Below are 24,750 nucleotides of genomic sequence, written 5' to 3'. Positions count from 1 at the left end.
CTGTGACATTTTCACAGTCCAAAAGGCTGTTGCAGTGAGAAAAGAAAGAACCTGTTCTTCACCTGCAGGAGATGGCTGGCTGTATTAGTAAGGGATTTTAGCTGCAATGAGAAGATGCACATTAGATATTCAAGATAAATTTTCCCATTGATATGGACTAAGGGTGGAGGGGTAGAAGCCTCTTAGGCCAGGTAACTGTCTATTGGGAACAATGTAGGCAGAGCAGATCTAGCTGTAAGCCAAGGGAGCTCCTGCTGTCACCACCAACTCTGACTTTCTGAGACAATTTCTCTAACCTGGAAGGACCACCGTGTCCTTCTTCTCTTCTCTTCTTATAAACTCCCACCTGCAAGGCGGCCTGTAAGTTCAAGGACAATTTTGCAGAGAAGACACTCAGCACGCTTCTCTAGCCTCTAGGGAAAACACAAAGGACCTGTTCCAGTAGTTCTAGAGGGGGCCTGTGTCTGGTAGAGGAAGAATATTCTACATGCGTCAGTACTGTGTATGTATCTGTACTACATATACATATATACAGAATATTCTATGTCAGTACTACTGTAATAAAAACTTACAAGGTCCAACCATTTGAGTTAGGAGACCACGTGTGTTGTGAACATAGAGAGTTGAAACACAAAAGTGGTCATAAAGTGACAAGATATAAATATTTTTTTTTTTTAATTTTACGCACTACTGAGTGCAAAATACCACTAAGAAATTATTTTTATGGTCACAGTATCGTATGCATTATTAAGTAAATGGTACACTTTTTTTATTCAAGTAATCCATCACATCCCAAAAGGAGCGGCCCGCAGCTCTTTCTGGTGTAAACAGCAGCTACAAGATCTGAGTATGTTGGAAGAGGTTGGGACAATTTATACAGATCCCTAGCTGTACTGAAGTTTACCCTTTTTGGACAAGACTTCTTTATCAGTAAACAGACAGAGAACAAGAGCTGATTAGTCTGCAGTTTCCAAACACAAAGCACCACTTGTGCTGGCAAACACTTTAAGCACAAGAAAGAAACATGTAAATTCAAATTACACTTCCAAGGCAGAGATTATCACCTGGTTATGCCATTTTTGACACTTTCCACTCTGACTGGGCCTGAAGCATTTGCTGTTTGAATGCCTGAACTACTCCTGAAGGACTGACACAGGACTAAGAACGACCCACCCCAACTGTATTAAACAACCTTTCAAAACATTCCCTGGACCACAAATGTCAGAACTGGACACAGACGATATGTGTGTCTGTGTCTTACAGACAATATTACTGTCTTTTAAGAAGCTGCAGATGATCTATGGTAGAGGAGACTGGCACTGGGTTGTTGCCTTTCACATCACCACACAACTGTAACAAATGCAAAATTCAATGTCATATCACTAAGCAGTGTTCCTTTGCTTTCACATCGCCCTCACAAAATAGCATGTGTAATTCCTATATGAGGCATACAGGCAATTCCTATGTGAAACAAATACAACCTTCTTTCTTGAGACTGAGTATTAACAATGAATCCTCCTTACTCCCTGCTGCACTGATAAAAACTACCAGCACAGTCAGCCAGACAGGAACAGTACCCCTATTGCTCAGAAGGAGGCCGAGCATGTTCAGTATCAGAACAGACTCTGAGCTTTTGTCATGAGAAGAAACAGGCTCCTCACTGTCTTAGTGCAAGGCCTGAGCTGTCCACAGCAGTGCTAAAGCAACACTTACAAAAATAACACAGGAATGCACGGATGTGTTGAAACTGCACTTTCACGTTACTATTTATATGTGTGTGCCTTGCGATGACAACACCCCTGCACACAAAGCGTAAGTACGTTCTCTGGACGAAAGTCTCCTGATAGAAAAGCACTTTGTGACTCTTCCAGGAAAGATGAAGTCCTCTTCTGCCTAGCCACTGCGGTGCTGGTCCTGCAAAACCAGAAGTTACCCCTCCCTGAAGTTTTTCTGTTGCAGCTCAGAGAGAATTTTGCCCTGCATTGCTTACCACATCTTTGTTGGTCAATGCCTTGGGGTCATCAATGTTGTTTCTCAGCAGGTGACAGGCAGAGAGCATCTTTTCACTTAGTTCGTATCTGAGGGAGACAGCAGAGTACATGGCACATTTAAATTTTTCTCTCGCTGTTTCAGCGTATTAACATTTACCTTTCTGAAAGTTGTGTGGGAGTGAATGTTTCCAGGCAAGCCATCAGCTGCTGCAATGCAGAAGCTGCTTGGGCAGCTCTTCTCTGCGGGGACTCCCTCCATGGCGAGCGGAGCTGCTGGCGGGGCTGCGGACCTCCGCAAGAAGGAAAAATGTCTTTCCTAGATATACGTGGGAGGAGCAGCGGGAACGGAGAGCAGGCAACACATCACTTCTGTGCTTTAGACTTGGCAACCCTTCCAGTGGAAATTCTCACCTACTGCTGTACAACTGCAGAGCATGTATTACATACTCTGTGCTTTGATTACACGATTAACAAGAGAAAATGCTGATAGTTGTGACAGAAAAGGAATTAACGGGTGGGAAAGGGCACAGGTGGTGCCTCCCTGCTGGCTCCAGTTTTATTCCGCTCACCAGAACCAGACTTTCTCATCCTGTCCACTCTGGAAATTTACTCTCTTTCTCCAGTCCCCCTTCATCTTTTCAATTCTGCCCCCTTTCAATCACAAATTTCAAAACTCAGGGAACAGCTGAAAATAAGAAGGCTCATGCCTGTGCCACATGGCACGCCAGGCTGTGGCCAATCACCTCTGCCTACAACCTGCCACAGAGGATAATGGCAATTTTCCAGGAAAATTCTCACAAAAAGTGGAGAGGCTAACACACTCAGTTGTGTAAGGCAGGCATTTTAGCCCTCCAGCGTTATGAGCCAGCTACTGGTGCTTCCAGGGCAATGAAATGCTCTACCATCGCATTGACCACGCTTGGTCCCATGTGGCCATGCGCCCTGCCTCTTCCCCTTGAAGGGGCACTGCCAGGGCAGGCAGCTTGCAAAGAACATGCTCCTCATGTACACGTGGCTATCGAAGCTGTCCTGCTGCCCCTCTTCACCATCACCGCTTGCTAGGGCAAATATAAATTAGAGAGCTCCTTTGAGAAACTGCCCATCTTTTTGTGCGACCTGTAAAATAACAGGCTACAGTACTGTTATAAATAAAGCTCAGGGCACTTTAAAACTCACAGCTCAAAGGCCTACGAATAGCCCTTAATTATGAATTTCTGCATCTCTCTTATTTAGCAGTTGATAATTACAGATAAGTTTGATGCTAAGCTGTATCTCCAGGGAAACATGACATACTAGTTTTGTCTAAGCTCTCTTACTGTTACTATTCCACTTACATAATTTTCCAAGCTAGCACACTTGTAAACATCTGCCAAACCCAGTATCTATAAAATATCCCTTCACTATCTATGTTTATACTTCCTTTTGTCCATTCACTAATCAAGAATCAGTAAAAACTCACCACACTACTGCTTTCCATGTGCCAAAAAAAAAAAGCCTTGCCTGTCAAATGCCACCTTACACAGCTCATTACCAGCAATCTGAAAAGTAACTTAGACATGAAATGCTGAACAAGTGTGTCATGGCGTCCTTAAAGTATATGATAATGTATGATCCATATGAAGTACATGATCTCAGGGCTGGACAACCTCCTTGCTGCTGTACCCCATCGTCTTACTGAGCCGTACCAGCCATGGCTGAGATGCTGTGGAAGGCGCAAATGGAAGATGTGCTCCCAGCAGGCTGCTGACCTGGTGTGCATGGTTCAAGACTCATTTGCTTGCTTGCTTGCTTACTTACTGTTTTACAGACCAGGTTGTTAATAAGGCATTGCCTGCTCCCAAATGAGTGCTGTCTGTGACCTGGTAGAGCCTCTGCTGGGGGGGGAGCTGCATGGGTCTCACTATAAATGGACCATTTAAAGCCACTGGGGTCAGCCACTGGAAAGGACACTCTCCAGGACCTTCTCCCCGCTCACACACAGTTGTTTTGCCATGAAACCGCCTCTGGTTACCCGCTTGAGGAGGAGGGAAGTGGGCAGCAGTCAAGCAGCAATGGGGGCTGGTGCTGTCTCCACCAGCACGGGCACAGCCCGCAGCTCGCGGCGTGCAACGAGGCGGCAGTAACCCCTTCGGAGGTGCTCGGGAGAGGGCGAGCAGCCTACCTCTCTCTGATTTCCACCTCCTCGGCCTCGCACTCTGGTGGGGGGCTGTCCTTCTCTGCCCCCAGGGTGCAGACCTCCGGGGCGCAGGGCACGGGCTGCCCCTCCTCTGTGTGCCGGCTGTGGGGGTATTCATGGCCCTCACACTCCTCCTCCGAATCCGAGGAAGAGCTCTCCTCAGAGCTGGAGTCATCGCTGGACGTCGTCTCGTACCTGGGGGAGAACAGGCAGGGGCAGGGGTGCTTGCTAAGCCCCATTCAGCAGCGCTCAGCACCCACCTGCACTGGTACAAGTTGAAAAATGTCTTCCAAAGGCTTAGCCCTCCTGTTTTCTGGTCAGAGACCTTTTCTACTCACTGAACTCGGTGCCACTGCCAGCTGACACTGTGGTTATTAGTGTACAGTGTACAATGAAAGAAGAACAACCTTTTTTAAACAGAAGTCGTAACACTCTGTCAGAACTTGTTTTAGCCCCAAAATGAATTACTTTGCTCAGAGTCAATCGTGTTGTTGCCTTACTAGGCAGACACAAGCAAGGAAGCTAACAAACCTATCTAAAGACAACAGCCACAATTTTAACATTTTTACTTGTAACAATCCAAAACATTTTTATATTTTAGGTGAAATATAAGTGATTTGGACAATTATAATGCTGATTCTAATGAGCTGTCTTATCTCACCAACCTTAACAGCTGATGAATTAATGTATTAAGCCTATTGTTCTAATGTACAACAGTGATTTATGAGTTATAACACTGCCCCACTGTAAGTAATAATACTTTTAGCCAATATGTTTGAAACGAAGTAATTGCAATATTTAGGCTATATACTGCACAAGCATTTGTACTAAAGAAAAACTAAGTTGAGGAAAGGCCTAGAAAAGCTATATAAAAACAATTTGGTGAAACCATTTTAAAGTTCTTTGCAATGTTCTGCAAGGGTGGTATTTTAAAAGAAGGTAATTCTCCATACTGTTTCCTGTATTTGTGTAGCAAAGTTTCTGTATTTATGTAGCACAAAGCCAGAAAAGTTAATTCTTATGCAATGCCATCTCTTGCTGTATTGTTCAATAGTACAATGCTGTGCTTGTCAGCTGCCAAATATGTACTAAAGTTTTCCTTGCTAAAATATTGCCTGAGAAATACTGCCTGGCTCTTTGAGTTTGTTTCGTTTTCCTGTGTTAAATTTGGCAGCAATCTAATCCACAGGTACTTGAGACTGATGCCACGTGTGACTTGCAAGCACAAAAGGTTCGCAGAGGATTAAGATGAGCTCAGCTGTTTCGTTCTTCCCTCCAACCCTTAAACTCAGCAGATGCACCTCAGCCTGAAGGACAGGCCAAAGCCATGCATAAGCTCCGGCGTTCCTCCTTTCTGTCCCACTGTGAAAGTGCTACAACGACAGATATTTTTGGAGACAGGTCTCTTACCCGCCATTAATGCCGACAAACTGCAGGTTCTTCTTGGTGTTGCTCAAATCCTTTTTCCCGTCCCGTTTCTTCATGATAGATTTGAGTGTGTTTTCATTATTAGTACATACTGTTGAAAAGGGAGACAAAGCGCACATAACAATACAAATTGTGGCCGGTTTTGACTGCAGCAGCTTCAGACAATTTTTCAAAACAAACAGCTTTCTGTTTAGTTTACCGACTGAAGCTGGGCTTTCTAATCTTTTTATACATACAGTCATGGTGTGAGATGCACATTGCAAATATAGAAGAACACTTCCGAAAACAACTCTGGAAACAGAAAACCAGTTTAGCCTAACTTTCCCATCTTCCAACATGCTGCTAATCTTCATGATGCTTTAGAAAAACTTTAAGAGAAGACACTTTTTTTTCCTTTGCTATTTGTGAAAGACTTCTAACATTGAAATGGGTTTCTGTTATGAAAATTTTAATTCTTGGTGTCAGATGACAGCAGCTCATTGCCAGAACTAACGCATTAGTACAGACAGCACATTTAACAATAACTTATTCAACAGGGTGGGGAGGTTCGATCAAGGCTGTTTCTTTAGATTTTAGTATTCGCTGAAACAACTTTTAAACCAATGTCTAAGCATAAGACAGGTAAAACATTACTACAAATTTAAGTCTAAAAAAAGATATTTTATTAACCCTTTCTCTCTCAGTACATTTTGCTTGTGAAGACACTAAATGGCATTTCACTGATGCGCTACAATCTGCCATTTAAAAACTAACAACTATCTGCAGACACAGGGTCTCACACTGTGACTTTCCCCGTAGCCACATCTTTCCTTGCTTTTGCAATTTTGAAAACCCTGAAAACCTCCTTTCACTGTATTTCATATTCAAACTCCATCTGCATGATGAAAGGTGAATGTGAGCCAGTTATTACCATAGAGGCCAGAGGCAAGCTGGTCATCTGTCAGGTTAATTGGAGCAAGAGTTTTGTCCTGAGAAGAAAAGGATTTCCTTCCCCGAACAGCTTCCACCAGGGGAGTCTTCCTCTCCTCCTGAGCAGGCACAATGTCCTGCTCCAATTTCAGCGTTCGCAAATTTGAAGTTAAGTGGGCGTTTGCAAGTTGACCGTGAGGTATGTACTCCAAAGTAGCACCTGCCAGAGAAGACAGTAGGCATCACAGAGGAGTCAGACCAAAACATTTCCCTCAACACTGTGATCAACAGGGGTAAAAAAAAACAAATCGGAAAAAAAAAGGGCAACACTTGTGCTCTACAATATTCTTTTCTGAGGATCCAATAGGAAAAGGGTGTGATCGCTTTCAGAAAATAAGAAAAAAATAGCTGTGAGTTTTTCTTTCCATGAAAACATACAATACAAAGAAAAACTATAAAGATATTGGCTTTAAAATGGATTAAAGGAGTGCTCCTTCCTTTTCCTTCTCTTTTGGTACGCACCGGGCTCAGGGTGGACTTGCTGAGCTGCTCCTCGCCCACTTGCCTGACAAGCAGGTTGACGGACTCTGCAGGTTCCTTCTGCAAGAGCAGTGCCCTTTTTTTCTTACTTTTTTTAAGAAATGGCATTTTCCATGAAAGCACGAACTTTTCAGGAAACTTTCCTTTTTGCCAGCATTCCACTAATTCTGAAAGTTATATACTTTATCCAGTTACTGAGACAACTGCAATACACTCCCACCCACTGCATTTCTTTCTATTTTTTTTGTCTTTCTCTTCAGGTTTGTACTGAGCTAGTAGTTGTATTCAAATCAAATTCCAAATGTTTGGGTTATAGATTTTTTTTTCTGATTTGTTGGCATCCACTCATTTTTTCCCTTTTGTGTGTTTAAAAGGCAGAGCTAATTACACACAGACTTTTACAGATTCCCCTGGAGTTCCTCCAGCTGCGCTATTACGACTGCTCTACAAAGCTGCACAAATGCTTTTGTTTGTGGAACACATTGGTTTTTCAAACACACATTCTTCCTTAAGTAATCTTGCTTGCATTTCAAGGAAAAAAAAGATAGCATTTAATTTACTTTAAACACTATCACTTCTTTCTTTCAAAACTTGCTTCAATCACTTCTGCCTCCACAGTGTTTGTCCTTTGTATTTATCAAGAATTAAGCCACAGCCTCCTCCTTCAAACAGATGAGTGCCACTGCACAGGATGCTAACATAGTGTAGTAATGTAAGTTCCAAATATTCACTTTTAGAAATACAGCTGACATCTTGATTGCTCTTGCTAGACTGCCTTTCCCCCTTCTTGCTTCACCTCATTTTTTTTTTCCTGTAACAGGACATAATGAAGCTGATTTTTCCAAATGTTGTCACTTCGCAGCAGCTTCCTCCTCTTTGCTCCCGTTCCTACCCAAGTCTCCGAGTTCCCAACCAAGTCTCACCCCACATGCACTTCCACAGCAACGAGACCTATTGCTCGCTTCCACCGTTGCTGATAGTTTCTCCAAGCTCCAGGTGGAAGCCGCCTGCTGGGAAGGGCACACGGCAGGGTACTGACAGACACGCTTCTACAGGTATAGCCAAAAAGCTTCTGCCCTCTCAGGGAAGCACAGGGTGAAGGTGGAAGCCACCCCAGTGCTCCCCGTGCAGCAGCAACCCCTCTAGAGATGCGCCTGCGTGCTTGGGACAAAATGGGCACCCGTGGAAGTCCTGCCCTCGCTCTCCCACCTCTCCTTGCTTTTTGCGGCAGTGACCGACTTCAGCTGGGTCTCCGCCCAGCAGCAAGCGCCACCCCTCATCCGCTAGCTAAGGAGAAGAGGGCTGCCAAAGCGATGGAGTGCCGAGCCAAAAACAGTGATTTTTAAATTCCCTTAGTTGAAAAACAAGGAAACTCTGCTTGCTTGGAGTGGTGACAGCTACAATTAGAGAGTACCAAACAGAGTAACTGCTTCCAAATGCAGCTGGTGGTGTCTGCCTTGGCTGGTTTTACCAAGTCACCCCTTCTGCTCCAGCCTCACCACCAAGGACATGGGGAGGGAGCAGAGGGAACCTGCTCTGAAGCAGCAGAGCTATGCAAAGCCTCCGAAGCTCCCCGGGTTTACTGTCAGCTGAAGTCTGTCTGTCTCTTCAGAGCCCTCCTCCAAAGGCAGCTGCGACAACAGCAGCATGTCCTGAGGACGTGGGTGGCCTTATGCGTGCTGGAGCCGAGGGCAGCTGGCAGGGCTCTGGCAGGGCAGAGCGGGGTCCTGCCTGACGTGAACCAACAGCACCTTGGTGAGCCCTGTCACCCCCCCTCAGCAACACTCAGCCCCCCAAAGCCAGAGTCCACGTCCTCAGGTGCCTCCCTTCTGCCTGGGGCACAGCTGGGGAGGGAGCTGCAGGGTGGGACAGAGAGAAAGGAGCAGGGCAGCAGCAGACTGCTCCCCTGCCTCACGGTCTCTCCCCTAGCTAAACCTGCCACCCATGCGACAAGGCTTGGTAGGTTCTCTCTTCTGGTTCATCCCTCGGTGCCTGAGAAGCACGACACTGAGTTCAGGATCTGGGGCATGTTGTCCATGCCTTCAAATGAAGAAGAAGGGGTGTCCTGCTCAGCCCCCAGCACCTGACAAAAGAGGGTGACATCAAGGCTTGAGGACACGCACACAACACATAAGTGTGCATTAGACAAACTGGCCAGTACACTCATTATCCCAACACAGCTGTTAGATATTTACACTTAGTCCATCTACAGTACTCAAGGTTCAAGGAAAGACAGCTTTGGGCTCAACACAGCATTAATGTTGCAAGCCATTAATTAGCCTTTAATGTCAGCTCTCAGGCCTTCCCCTTTAAAAGACAGCCAACATAAAGATGTTTGGAGAGCAGCAACCTAGTGCAAATCACTTGGAAAAAATGGATGAAGGAAGCCGCTGGGGTACCCAACACTATGGTCAATGATTTAACAGATTAATCAACTGCTGCCCAAGCCAAAAAGCTGAATGAGCCAAGTCCCTTCTTCCTCCAGCAAGGCTGCAGGGTCGCCGTCAGGGCTGGAGGCACCGCACACTCCTCAAGCGTGGAAGTGAAACCCTGGCTGAAGATCACCACCAGCCTACACAGACCTCAAAACAGGCTCTTCATCTCACCTCACGCAGATCTCAAGTATGCTTGCGCAGAATCCTTCTCGCTGACACCGGGTCGCAGTGCACAACACTGACAGTACATTAGCCAACAGGTTCAACACTTAGCCAGCCGCTGACCCCAGACAGAGCCACTTGGGTGAACTCACCCTGTTCATTTTTGTTAGTTTACTGTTGCGGGCAAATAATGCAAATTTGACATACGTTTCTAAGTATTGATATAACATAGCTAACCACAGCATGGAGCTGCCAGGAATTTCTAAATGTATTTTGTAATATAGTAGCGGGTCTTGGAAAAGTTCACAAGTAATTTAGAAGCAGAAGCATGATAAGACAAAACAAAAAACTTACAGACTTCAACTGTTCATAAACCCTTATGGAGAAAGCTACTCTCATCAATTTCAGAGGGAAACAAGTGACTGAAGCATCTTCAGTGGTTTAGCCTCAGTGGTTTGAGGGAATGAGAGCATCTGGGTTTTAATTTTTTGGAAGGAACCTCCCCTCCTAAATCACTTGTACTTCTTTTGAAAAATCTCATCCATTTAAACCAGGCTGACAGCAAAACTACTATACGTCAGCAGCAGACTACGCATGCCATTTCTGGCACCTATAAAATCCGTTTATTGTTATTAAGATGCCATTTCTCTCCCAGCTGCAGACCTTCCGTCCCATTTATGAGAGCATGAGTAGTCATGTAGTAAACTGGTTCAGGGAACTCACTGGTGAGTTTTAAACAGTATTTTTCCCTGAATTTGTGCTGAACTCGTGATAACAGAAGCTGGCCTTCACCTGCTTTTGAAAAATTCCATTTAGTCTGATGGAAGCAAACCTAAGTGTTACTATAAAAACGATTAAGCTTGACAATACTTCTATACCACTGGAAATCAAGAGAAGTGCAAACGAGGCCAGGGGAATTAAATACCATCAGGATGAGAACCTAGCTCTCTGGCTGGAACATCACAAGCTTCCAGCTAAAAAAAGGGCACGAGCTTGCTGCCTATGTGGTAGCTGCACAGAGATTTTATTTTTAACCTGTTGACCAGTGCAAGCATTTATTTGCACAATATGTTCATAACAGCCAATGACACAACTTATACACTCCCCATTAAAGACAGTGGATAAATGTTGTCTGGAACATATACAGCAAGGAAATACTTCTCTTTCACACTGCATAATTTCTTCATGGAAGAAATAAGCTTCCTATGAAATCACTGTAACTGAAGAACACAAAGTCTTCTCCAGTGGTCTTAAATCTTATTAAGTTGCTTTATCCTTAAGAAGTTATTTTTTTCATATAAGTAATTTTTAATCCACTTTCCATTTGGTCTACACACCAGAACTATTGAAGAGAAAAACCCATTCTACTAAGGTAAATAAAAAGGCAGTGATGAGCAAACATGTTATGTTTAAACATTTACAACGATTGATATTAACCCATCCATCTGATAAATGTGTTACCTTCAGAAGACTAAGCATAGTTTCATTTTAAAAGGTACTTTTGAGCCATTCCAGGTTAGAAGTCAGTGAATTTAAAATTTCAGAACAAAAAATTGCCATATGTTAACTTTTTCTACGATAAACCAACAGAAGCCAGATTCACTTGGGGCCCAGGTGTAAGTAAATGTTGCAACTACAATTTGGCCCCAGGGAAAATGCTCCTTCTAACAGGATGGCTCTTTTAATAGGATTGCATGAACAACCTCAATTTCATTTTCACTCTCACTTTCTTTGTGTTGAGAATCTGCTTTCTATCCCCAAACTAGCTTGTGAAGCCAGTTTGTTGAAACTGGAAGTCAAACCCAATTCCTTTAATTGAACAAGATTGAACACAAAAAATAACAGGTCTGTGAAGCAGCTAATCATCTTATTTATGAAATGCTCTCTTTTCCAAGACAACTGCGTGTGAAGCTCAGTGAAAGCGATCCTTAATTTCCCTGATGAGTGGTGGATCAAAGCATCTCATGATGCTGGGCACAGCAGGAAGGTCATCTCAGAGCTTTTCTTATTTCTCGTTTATGAGGAGTTGATCTTCTCAGCTGACGCTTTATTGTTATATATACACTTCCTTGGAAAAACGGGAATCTCCTGCCATTAAATATTCATAGGTGTGCCTGTTACCATGGGAGTCGAACTCTGAACAAAGCTCAGTCCCTGAACATCATGTCCCTGTGCCGCAGCATGGGGAGGGAATTGGGGTTTTACCAAGTCAGTCTAACAGACAGGCTAGCAGGCTGGAGCTTGCCACTCTCGAAGCGGCAATAGATTTGAAAGAAAAAAATATTTATACCATGGCAAATTATACTCTCTATTACTGCAGCAGAAATGAGGAAATAGAGCAGCTTTCAGATTCAAATACTCCATGTAGTGCTGCCACAGAATGAAAACAGCAAATATTATAATGATAATAATGATAATAGTAATAAGCTTCTGTTAACACATGACTAGGGATTGTACGTCCAACCTCTTTAAAGAGGTTTATGGAGTTTGACTTGAATAATGTCTTCATAGGACAATCACTGACCAGGTCTCTGCTTCTCTTCTGATATAACTGGGTGGGTACTTAAAACAGAAAAATTCCCAGCTAAATGCCTCATCTCCTAACATAGAGGTCACTACCATTTTCAAATGCCATAGGCATTTGAGCTTTATATGTTGCCACAACTAGCAGGTCAACAGATACCACCTGCCATAGGAAAAAAGCAGAGCAGGCACTGTATTCTTTAAGATGCCAGCCAGATACACCTGAATACACAGTCCTCATCTGGCACACGGATGGGACCATCTGCATGGCCGTTTTGCATCATGTACTACCTTCCAGGGAATATTAAAAATGCTTCATGTACATCAGTCACCCTCTCCCCGGCGGAGAGACGGATGGATCCTGTTTGTTACACGAACAAGCACATCTGTACAGAACTTACTAGCTGAGGGCTTCATTCACCTGCCTAGATGTAGACAACCAGTGAGGTTTGTGGCAGCCCACAGCCTTGCAGGGTCCACCGACATGCCTGCGCCTCGAATGGCACTGGCTGCTGGGCCTCAGGCAAGCCTCAAGTCTTCAGCTGCACTAGTGTGGTCCATGCTGCCAGGAGGGGGGCTACCAACCCATCAAGCTACACAGTGTTTGACAGAAAAGGCTACAAACTTTGTCAAACAGAAGAGCTGTAGAGAGAAAACAGCTTTCTTCAATTCCCTGATGGTTTTGCATTACGAACGATGACAGAGAGAGAGACAACCATGGCCACAGTACCTCTCTAGTCCTACAGACCAGCTTTGGACAACCGTAGGCTTCTTGCACCATCATCATTCCTTCGGTCTTTCCATTTACCCTCAGCCAGCCTCCCCAGCTCTGGGTGAAAGCTAGAGTTGAAAACCTTGAAAGATCTTTCCACCAGATGGCACATCATGTTTTCCCAACCCCCGAGACTTTCCGACACCACTTGCTTCCTACTTCCTTTCAATCCCTCAAGTCTTAATTCAAGAAGTTGCCTCCTTCGTGTAATGCTTCCACTGGGGTGCTCAGTCAAGATTGCTCCAAAAATTGACCATAAAACTGATACTCCAAAGATCACTGAGGCAAAATAACCATGCATTTTCAGGTCAAATATGCTCAGGTAATTTTTCAGGGCAATGGTAGAGCAGCTGTTTTTAAATACCACCCTTGTAAACTCCTTGCCTGTGAAAGACGTCCATCTAAAAGACTTGTGAAAAGTCCGTGTAATTAAAATCCCTGCAAGTGACATTAGGCCTCTGGCTGATATTTTGCAAAACGCATCTCAAATGTAACTTTCTGAAACTTCTCAAAAATTTTGTGAAAATAAACAGAGAACCTGAACGCACTCCCCTCTCTTAGTCCTCCTATATGCTGTCTGGTCTAAGAGTAAGGATCAGTTAGCGTCTAGGTTTGTCACCCACATCCATACAATCCAGTTAGACACAGACAGGGTGCCAGCCCTGGCTAACATGACTTTGCGGCATGGAAATCAGCTTGTCTGGCCAGCGGGTTTGATTTCCCTGACACCGCCAGGACTCCTGAAAGACCGTGCATATGTAAATAGGAGTTGCTTAGTTACGGAAGTGAAGGTGTTTATTTTGCAACAAGCAATATACTAATTGCTAACAGACCCAGTTCAGAGATCATCTCAGATGTCCGCCTGGCTTGCGTCTAAGGATGCCAGCTGCAGAGCCAGCCCGTGTCCTGCTCAGCAGGCTCCAGCTCTCACGCCTGTGTCTCCATCGCCTGCCACAAGCTGTGTCACGGGCTGTGAGACAGCAGACGCCCCTGCAGCACAACCCCATCTCCCCAGCACCAGCACAGAGAAAAATCTGTAAAGCTGAGAATTTGACTGATGTGCATCTCAGGTACCTGAAGCAGTATGGACCACTAATCCTCTCACATGGCAAACCAGTACCCAAACTGCACGCCTCAAAGCCAGCTCAGGTATTTTTGCCCTAAAAGGACCTGGCCTCTAAGAGGTGCTTCCTAAGGATGCTCTTTGAATTAAATATTAAAGATGACACTACTGCTGCTAATCTGAAACCAGACACTTCTGCCTCTATTTTCAGCCTGTTTTTCTAAGAAACCGAGGCTTGCAAGGTCATGCTTCTGTCAGTAACTTAAACCCCATTGCTCATTTTAACCAAACTGGACTAGAGACTCAGTGCTCTGAAGGATTTTTATATTTATACAAGCTTTAGAGAAATCAGGCTGAGATGCCAGGCCTGGACAAAGGGGTGCTGAGTTCACGCAGAAGACAGCCGAAAAGCTAAATACAAGAGACCTCAATGTCAGGAAAGACTTATTAAGAGCTCACAAGCTATCGTGAGATACTGATGCATGGAAAAAGAAGGCTTTATTAGTTCCAGTGCTTACAGAATTATTTAAGTAAGTGCTTCATTCAGCAAAAATCGCTTTACAGAAAAAATAACACATGACCCGTAAAACCACAAGGACAGGCAGCAGGACCAGCAGATAAATGTAGTAAAGACAGTATTTTTGAAATTAATAGAAAGAGAAGGGGAAACATTTCAGGCTTATGACCTCCTTCCCACTCCAATTCTCCACGGGTCTAAACTGTTATAGCCCAGAGCTTGGTTTATGCATGCAGTTCTGGCATGTAGTTCTCACCAGGGACTAAAAATAAAGAGATTTTACACTCAGCATCCACTGCTAAATAATGGCATTACAAGTTAAAATAAAATTATTCCAAAATAATTTTATCAAGATTGTGAAATCTGAATCCGCCTAAGAACATCTTTAGTAAAATATGATCCATTGCTCCACCTGTGTCTAAATACTTTCAAGTCTCTAGACTCCACATTTGATACTGTGCAGTAAAAGCCGGAAAAGGAATCGAGGATTTACAGCTAGTAAAAATTCTGGTTCACTGTTTTTAAGGACACTTCTAGTGTCTGCCAGATACTCTTTATTATTATAGTATCATTACTTATAAGAAGCTCAAAATATAAAGTGCATACCAGAAAGATAATAATATTGCATACACAGTATCATATTGCATGTATGCAGACAGGATATCATACATTTTCTTTACCGCTACATAAATGTTGCTTATTGCTTTATTATGGAAAGCTAAAATTTTTACTTCAGCTCATTTAATGGGTGGTTCGATTTAGTGCATAAACATTGAAAAAAAAGAAATTTACCAAGCTGCCTTTTAACAAAAATAGGTAAATTTTAAGACAGTAAACAAGCTGCAAGAACTTTATATAGCAGTGCACTAGCCAATAATATTACGCTGACATTAAATAGTATTTACTCAGGATTTTTTTTCCAATTCAGCACCCATGATACAGACGAATTTGCAGAAGTTCTTCACCACTTCCATAGCCTCTTGTTTCAGTCACTGTATGGTATCTAACAGTCACTGCTAGGCATTACATATTGGTTTCCAGTAAGCCAACGTTTATAAATTTAATAGTAATGTGGTTGGATTCACCAATGAGGTATTAGAAAAAATGACTAAGTTTTAAACTAGACTATCAGACAGCCAAAAATAATAATAATAAAAAAGTAAGCAACTTTACCCTAGGGAATAAAGAAATCCCTCAAATTAATTGTATAGATTTTAAAGTTAATAAATGAAATGCAAGGAGTATTTAAATCTCAATTCTTGCCTTTCCTGAGTGCCACCAAAACCTCCAGCGGTAATTACAGCTTATGCCTTTCAAACATGAGGCTGTAATTAGGGATTAGGACAAACAGTTATTGGAACAGAGAAGATGCAAGATGTGGTTTCTGTGAAGCGCTCTGGAGTCGCCTATTATAAAGCAATCAGCCCTGCTGGAATGGGGAAAGCACCCCACAGCTCTCTGGCTGACAGGCACAAGGAATGAAGGCAATGGAAGAAACACTACAAAATCCAGGGAAAGGTCCGTTGAAACAAGTCAGCTTGATACAGATGCTGAATGTGACTTTCAACTCTGTCAAATCTGACACCATAGTTTTTAAAAATTGCATGCCAAGTTTAAAGGAAGGACAAAAATCCAAACCCACAGGCATTAACCTTGAATACTCTTAAAGTTAGAAAATGGAGTCAACACCTTGCATGGCGGTCAAACCCTGCGTACTTTTAGATACCTCTCTTGCATGGCCAGAGTCATCACCATTGGCACCTTCAGAGTCTGCTGGACTGGGAGAAGTAAAACCACCTCTGGTTTTTCAGGTACCAGTGGTCGGCTGGAGAGAATACCCAACAGGCACGTCCAGCAACAACGTTACGTTCTGCCTTTCATGGGGGAGGATTACACACTTGCTTCCAGCCTAAGTGAGAGCCTAGCAGGTGACTGACCTGCAGGGCTGGCAAGGCACAGACCGAACGCGTGCCTGGACGCTGGGCTTACCTGACGCGGCGCTTCTCTCCATGCACTGCTTCTGAAGGTCCAGGCTCCGCAGCTCCTCCGTGCTGGCGTATTTCATGACGGAGTTGATGGAAGTGAGGGTGCTGATGAGCTGCGAATTGAGAGATCCAATCTGGGAGTGGGGCTCCCCAAAGGCTTCTGCCAATTCACTGTAATTTTCAGCAAGCAGCATCTGCTGTTCCTGCAGCAGCTTCTGCACACGCTCGATGTAGTGATCCAAGCCCGTCCTCAGCTCAGGCGGAGGCAGAGGGCTTTCCAACAGACCACTCACCGGCTCGCACACGGAGTCTCCACCAACACCAATGCTCCTGGTGCCAGCCGGCACAACCGGCAACGGAGGGGGTCCACAGGCAATGCTCCTCATTTTAAGACCAACCAGGTAGTTCTCATGAACATTTATCTGCCCAACACCACAGTCTTTGGTTTTTATTGCAGAGGGCTTTTCAAAGCCAGGGTGGCTAGAGAGCAAGGTGCCCACTCCAACCGAACGCATTTTAGCAGACATGTGTATGTCCTTCACACGGCCATCTCCTACTGCCACACTCCGCATCTCCACGCTCTCCGTGTTGGTCTGTTTATCGCAGCTGCTCAGAGAGGTGTTTGTCCCACAGTCTGCCAGGCAGGCTGTCTCCGTGCCGGTGCACTGGCTCACCATCTCCAAAGCGGTGCTGGTTTGCCGGCTAGCCATAGAAGGCACAGCCATCACCGTCGCCTCTGCCCTGGGCACAGCCTCTGTGGCCGTTTCGCGGGACACACGCTCCTTGGGGGTGCAAACCACCACGTCCACTGAGCAATCTCCGCAGCCCACAGACCTCACTGATCCGACTGACTGCGCCGGCCGGCCGGGGCTCGGCACGCCTGCCGGCTCCTCCGTGTTGACGCCTGTCTCACAGACGCTCGTCTCTGTTCCCACCGCCTTATCACGCAGCTCAACGGGCCGCCCCGTGGCCTGGTCTCGCACCTCTGCCCTCTCCCTCACCAGCCACCGGCTCATCAGCAGCTCGGGGCCTGCAGCCACGCTCCGCACGGCAGGTCTGCAGGAGGTGCCGACGCTGCTCGTCTGCAGGTGGTTTCCCACCGACGAATCAGCAACATCCACGTGGTCTCCCACCATTTGGTCTCTTGTTTGTACGACAGCCTCCACCATCCTGCTGATGACATGGGGCTGAGCCATCACGGCTTTATCCACTTTTTTCCTAGACCCAGCCGCCTGCAGCTCCTGTTTTAATTTGGTCATTTCCCTGTCATGGGTCGTTTCCTTTAACTGAACCTCTAGCCTGTAAATCTTCTCCTTAAGGGCTTCGATGGTCTGCTGCTGAAGCTCGATCTCTTTCTCGACCTCCGTAGACAAGCCAAGCATGGCCTCTGTCACCCCAACCCCAGACTCCCTCATTTCTTTCTCTGTCCCCACAGCTACTTCTCTGTGTTGCCTCGCAGATCTGTTGTATATAATCACATCGTTCATGTTCTCATCAGCACCTACAGCAACAGATCGGGTTTCTTTTGTCAGGCTTTCTCTGTTCACCCTAAGGTTTGCTGGACTTTCATAGTTGCTATCCTGGATTTTTTTCTCCAGGGCTTGCATCTCAGCAGTCAGCTGCCTGAACTCCTCTATCCTCTGAGAGCTCTGCTCCACGCTCTCCGCCTCTTCCTCACAATCTATATACAGTTCTCCACCTCTTCTCACCTGAGACATGTGTTCCCACTGCTCTGCATTTCCCGCACTGTAGGATCGCTTTCTGAAACCGTACGTGTCATTTTGAGTGGCTTTCCTCTGGTTTTTGAGTTCAGCCATCATGTGCCTCTTCTCTTCCTGTAACACTGAAATTTTGACCTGCAGCACAGGAATGGTCTTGACTTGCTCCTCGAGCTCCTTGAGACGCTTGAGGGCAACGGCCATTTGCTCCCTGATGTGCTGCAGGTGCACCGGGCTCACGTTGGTGACCGGCGTGGATATTCCCGAGCTCATGGGGCTGTGACGAATGGAACTGCCCAAGGAGGGGCTGAAGCAGGCACCGTAGTCGCCGTTCCCCTGATACCCATTCTGCAGCTGCTGAGACATGTGGCCGTACCCACTGGATCCCACAAAAGAGGGGAGGGAGCTCGTGGAGCCCATGCCTCCAAAGCTGGAAAGCCGGGGCCTGCGGACATCTCCAGGCGTGACCTGCATCATCCTCTCCTGCTCGAGTCGCCTCCGTGTTTCCATGAGGGTTTTTGTTACATGGAGGTTGTGCCGAGGAGGCTGGGGGGAGGGAGGAGGAAGCTGCTTGCTCTCGGGGACGGTTAAGTAGGAAGGAGATGCTTCGAAGGAAACCGAGGGTCTCGCAGCAATGGACGAGGTTACTTGACTCCTCACTGCCAGACAAGACTGCTTGTTCTCATCACTGTTCGACGAAGAGAGAGACTCCGTGGAGGTCCAGCCACTGCACTGGCCACCGGAGTTCTTGGTACCTGCCGAGGCTGGCACAGCTCTCCTCTTCTTTCGGATGTTTAGTTTCTTAATGGTATTCCCCTTTTGTATATCATCCACGTACTTCAGAAAATCCAAGTCTAGCTGGTAGCCGTAAGGTGTTTCCACAAAATAGGGGTCTTTCCGTTCTTTTTCATCTTCTCCATTTATAACAACTTCCTCTTTTTCTGGAAAAGAAGAAACAAAATCAGCATTGGAAAAGAAACTATGTCTCAGTAAACTACGCGCTGAAACACAAGAGCAGAAAGACGGCTGCTCACAGCACGCCAGAGGCAGAAACTGCTGCTGCAGCTCAGCGAGCAGACCAGCTTTCTGCTGACTGACCCTCAACACTAAATCCCGATTAACTTTTTAAAAGTTAATCAGTAGGTTTTCAAATGCTGAGAAGTGCATGCCCACATAAATATGTACACGTGCACACGCAGAGATAACGTCTGTTAACAACAGGGCACAGAAGTGGCGCAGCCAGTAGCTCAAAGCTGTCCTTGCCCGAATCCCTCCAGTCTTCCCGTGTCCAAGCTTTCGCACACACTACGCTGTCACATAAAGACCGCAGGATTACAATGTACCGCACGAATCATCCGGAGACCAACTTCTCCAGAGGGTGCATTCGAGCAGGCGACGGGAACTCCGACCCCGCTCCTTACGCAACCGATGCCATTAGACTTTACACAGACCTGCAGCTGGTTTATGGCTTCGGGACCTGCTGCCGCAAGAGCAGCAATACCAGTTCCTCTCACCTCAGCTCACGTTACTTCCACCAGCGCCTCTGCTCTTTCATTTTCAACTGCACGAAGCCCCCAGCACCAAGACAGGCAGCAGGACCCCCTTCCAGCGGGGTCCCAAATCCCACTGCTGAGGGAGACCGTCGCATCGCACCCAAGGAAAACCCGTCCGCCCTCCAGACACAGGACTGGCCTGTCCCCAAAGCAATCTGAATAACACTTCACCAGATCTGCTGGGCTTCCTTGGGCTGGGTATTTATACGCCGCGCTGCTACACAACCCGCTCCTCCCACCCCAATTGAGTGGGGTGAAGGAAAAAAAAAAAAAAAAAAGAAAAAGAAAAGGGAAAAACAACTGTTGCGAGTTATGAGCTGGAGGAATAATAAAAGCCAGCTTTCCGGTTACCTGAATTAGCCACATGCCTCTGCCCCCACGCTGCAAATTCTCCAGCCACGTTCGGCTGCCCCAGCTTCATGTGTCACGGCCCGGAGCCCTGCCTCCCTCCCGCCGCCCGCCCTCCTCGCCCCATAAGGAACAGCCGCCCGCGGCCGCGCAGCCCCGGCCGGCCGCGCACAGCGGCCCCGGCGCCGAGCTCCGGCACCGCGGCCGCCCCGTCCGTCCGTCCGCCTGCCCGTCCGTCCGTCCGTCCCTCCCTCCCTCCCTCCCGCCGTCCGGGCCGCGCCCCCCGCCGCCGCCGGTCCCGTCCCGTCCCGTCGGGCCCCGCCCCGGCCGCCGGGCGCAGCGCGCTGCTACCGCGGCTGCAGGCGACTTTCCCTCTCTCTTTCGTTTTGGAAAGGCGAGGTTTGGAAGCCGCGTTCCTCTTAAAGGAATATAAGCCTCAGGAGACGGGGGGGGTGCGAAAAAGGGGGGGGCGGGGGAAAAAAAAAAAGAAGGAAACTCTCGACTTACTGCAACTACAGGAAGTGACTTAATGTTGTACTGAAAAGGTTCAGGAGAAGGGAAAAAAAAAAAGCTCCTGTTTTTCCAGTTTCCTTGGCATGCTTAAGAAGAGCTTTGACTACAGACAGTATAACTGCTTTCATGGCGATCCTTTATGCTTTTGGCTACCACAGGACACGCCGAGGAGTAGACGGGAGGAGGATGCTGCTCAGGGAAAAGAAGAGGATGGCGACGCAGACACAGGCACATGAGAGCAACAGAAGCGGGGCTGACCTGGGCGCATTGGCATCTCGGTCCTGCGGTGTGGACAGACTGTTCGGCAGACACAAACAACCCCCCCAGACCACATGTTTCTGCTGAAAGACCAGAGTCTCAGTATGCTGTGGTATTTACTTATAGATGCACCCAAAATAGCCATCCAAATACCAGAGTGGAAGCAAAAATACATGCATACACACGTACTTTAAGCACGTAAGCGCACACAGCTCCTTCCAATAGGACTGCCTCAATGTCAGGCAGGGAGGAAGCCTCCAGGACTCCCACTGACAGGGAGAGAACGAGACAGAGCATACTCTCCAAATTACTCCTCTTCCTCCCCAAATTCAGTGCTGTTCCCAGATTCTCATCCTGGCTCCACTCCCCACAGACAGACAACTCTCCTCTCCACACCCCACAGCTCCTCACCCTAGGTTGGTCACCCCTCCTTCCCACCTGCACCCTGGGTCCATCCCTGCTCTCACACTGGCCCCCCGTCTCCTGTAGTCTCCTGGTCTCTTTCTGCCTTTTTCCCATGCTTTGGATTTCTCACCCATGTTCTCTACTTCGATCCATTTGCTTGCTCTGCTAATTCTAACCCAAAATCCGATTATACTCTTGCCCCTCATCCCGGGTTTGGTCCTAGTCACTTCACCCAGCCCATGTAAATTCAAGCTCCATCAATTTTACCTGTTCTCCCATTTTCCCCCGTTCCTTTCCTCTGCTTGTCTCGGTCCTCATCTTCCTATGCAGCAACATCTTAGATTCTCCCATCACTACGCTAGTGGACTCAGGCAGCTCCTCTAAGCTGTCCTTGGGCACAACGCGTAAGTGTTGGATGGGGGAGGGAGGAACAGACTCTTTGGAAGTCCCAGGGCTTACCAATTAATGCATCTTTGGAAAAATATTCATAAAACCTCTCAAAAGACATGCAAATCTCATGTTAAGTCATGAGAGCCAAACTGGAATCTCAGATATATTTTCTTCTCCATGGAACTGTATTAAAATTGCTCAACAGAAACCCATAAAAAATAAATAACAATAAAAAAAATCACACTGACAGTCAATGCCTCACTAAACCTCTCCACGACACCTGCAGGCAGCTCAGTGTCTTCACAATGAAACCCCTTCGGTCCTCAGCTTAAGCTGGCAGCATGACCAGGACACAGTTCATACCTGCTGCTCCACAAGCATGAGACTGTGTGCAGACCTGACTGCCTGTTACTTCTCCTTAAAACAACACAGTGAGCACTCCACCAACACAATCCCAGTATTTTGAGTTGATCTCTGGAGGCGTTTCTTGATACCTTAAGACAAATGAGAACCAGGCATGCAATCTACCGACAACAACACAACACTGCGATGCTGTGTGCAGGAGCTGCGCCAAGCCTTTGTGCCTTTTGCTGTCTCAGAGAAAGGGCCAAAATGGGTGTGCCTGTTAAGCACGGAACAAAGCAAAGTGGATGGCTGTCTTCAAGCAATAAAAATGGTTTTGTTGGTTCCAAACGGGAAAAAAAAAAATCTCATAAAAAGGAAATGAATAAAGACCTGATAAGGGTGCAGCTCTTCTCCCTTTCAGCCCTTAGGTCCCAGATGAACCACGGATGCCCTTACTCCCTAGCTTTGGTGGGCAAGTACCAAGTGCTACACAAGCAGGTACCTCAGATTAACCTCAGAGGAAGCTCTATTTATTCGCCCTTCAGCCAGAAGGCAAGCCTTCATGCCCAGAGACTTCAAGTGAGCAAAAGATTCCTACCCCATTCACCCCAACACATATAGGAGTATTGCAGCAAATACCGGGCAGCACAAGCACTCTTGTTAGGTGTCTTGTCTCATCCTTGGCCAGCTGATCATGGGCACTGCTAAAATTAGAACTGTTCCCCAGTCTCTACAGTAGCGCAGGCAAATAATCACGTCATTGTGTTACGCTAAAACAGTATGTGCAGATGCACAAACACATATACTTTTGTCTGTGAAAATGCTGCAGACACTCCTGTTTTCCTCTGAAATGTTTTTAAATGCAATGAGACACGAACACATCATGCTTTTAGGCCAGTACCCGTGAAGTAAAATACTCCATGAAGCACAGAGGCCTCATTGTGGTGCTGTCGTTATTAATGCATTTCTCCAGAAGTATGCAAAGACTTCATTTCCCTCTCCCTGCTGCAGGATAACCATGGGCAGGACACAAGCAGCATTTAAAAAATGCACTCTTCAGTTCTCACCTCCTGCACTGCTGGGACTGGGTCTGTCCAAACATTCCAGTCTTGCCAACTTCTATTAAATTATATCCTATCCAATGCACTACACAAGAACATCAGTATATTAAAATATTGAGTCAGCCCTACCCAAGTCCACACTAATCATGTCTGCTCCCAGACCAGGAGAACTGGAAAAAAATAGCACATTTAGTTGATGTGCTTCAAGACTTCTGAGGGAGAGAAAAGCAGTGAAGATGTGAGCAGACATAGAGTTTTGGTTCTGCAAGCTATTGTAGAGCCACCTTGGAGGGTCCAGGAAGAGCAAAGAGAAGCAACTGAAGATGTATTTCTGAAGCTAAAAGTCTAAGGTGCCTTGAAAAATACAGACATCACATCTAAAGCCTTCTCTCCCCATCTGGTTATGATATCTGCTCTAAGGCATTTTTATCTTGGATCTGACTGCTATTAAAGAAGTCTTTTCCATTGAAATAATGTTACGAATAACAGTCTCCTTCCAGAGTTATGGCATAAGACAATTCATAAAGAATGCTGCAGAGGAAAAAATACACGGGCAATAGCTGGCATAAATGGAGTCAAATCAGTATTTTTATATGCTCAACTTCAGTTTGAAAGGTTATCTGGGGCAGGAAAAGATGGGATAAAAAAAAAGAGTTCTGGCTTTTTGATTCTTTACTGCAACAGACAAGAAATTGACGCTTTTCCTTCCCTCCTCTCACCCCCAATACTGCTTTTGTTCTTCTCTCTTTCTGTTCTTCAGCATACATAAATGAGTATCAGCCTCGCGTTCTGAAAAGAAGCAGCACACGTAAGGCTGAGCACTTGTTCAAAAAGAAAAAGCAGAATGGAATAATTAACAATTTTTCTTTCATTCTCCTTTTCAGGTGTTGGGATTTGAATGTAAGTTAAAAAAAAAAAACAAAACAACTTGGAAAACAGACCTTAGCTTTGCAGAACACTCATTGGATCAGCTTTCTTTTGGCTAGCAATATACAGAAGATGCCACGAAATTACTAACTCTCCCAACAATTCAGCCTAGCTCTCCGGTATTTTCAAAGGTGGAGACAAAAAAGCCCCCAAACCAAACAATCAATCTATCAGATTTTTATTTTCTTTTATTCCCAGAACGGAGAGGGAAAAACTTACAAGAAACAGAAAGTTGTTTCTGTACTTTGCCAGACACAGCAGGAGCATCGAGTGTTTTCTTTTCTCCCTTTGCAGCCGAAGCGCACAGCGGTGGCGCGGAGCACGCCGCAGGTGCGGCGCGCAGGCTGCCTCCGTTGGCTGCTCGTCTCCCACAAGGAGGAGAGCCACCGCAGCACAGCAGCGCCAAGCCACGGAGCTGCCCATGACGACGCCACGGAGCTGCCCACGACGACACCCTGGTGCTGGCCCGGGCCGCCCTTCCTGCAGCACCAGGCTGGAGTGCCCGGATGACCCAGCGCAGCTTGTACAAGCAACGGCACAATCGCCCAGCACGCTACACTGTAGTGTAGACGTGGCTGACAACACCTTCCCCCCCTTTTTCTGCTACGGGAAAACAACCAATAAATAACTCCTTGTAAGAACGGTAATCTGTTTTGCTATTACTCAGCTACAGCTATGCCTAGAGCAAACGGGATTTAACTCCTGATGCATGTGAGGCTGCAGGGTATGTG

General features: G+C 46.2%; 1 protein-coding gene across 1 annotated transcript in view; it reads right to left on the bottom strand.

Moving 5' to 3' along the window:
- KANK1 (KN motif and ankyrin repeat domains 1) overlaps positions 1-24,750 on the bottom strand; it is a gene marked incomplete at its 5' end in the record, with an annotated part of 51,340 nt that overhangs the window by 8,483 nt on the left and 18,107 nt on the right. The window contains 5 exons of the mRNA XM_082335537.1: positions 1,991-2,078; positions 4,153-4,362; positions 5,578-5,686; positions 6,506-6,724; positions 16,506-19,160. Of these exons, the coding sequence (XP_082191663.1) occupies positions 1,991-2,078; positions 4,153-4,362; positions 5,578-5,686; positions 6,506-6,724; positions 16,506-19,160 (3,281 nt within the window). The remainder of the gene's footprint in view (positions 1-1,990; positions 2,079-4,152; positions 4,363-5,577; positions 5,687-6,505; positions 6,725-16,505; positions 19,161-24,750) is intronic.

This window comes from Platalea leucorodia (genome assembly GCF_965183815.1).
Source record: "Platalea leucorodia genome assembly, chromosome: Z".
Classification (NCBI taxonomy): Eukaryota; Metazoa; Chordata; class Aves; order Pelecaniformes; family Threskiornithidae; genus Platalea; species Platalea leucorodia.
Note: the sequence above shows the minus strand (reverse complement) of the source record. Positions and strands in the feature narration are given on the sequence as shown.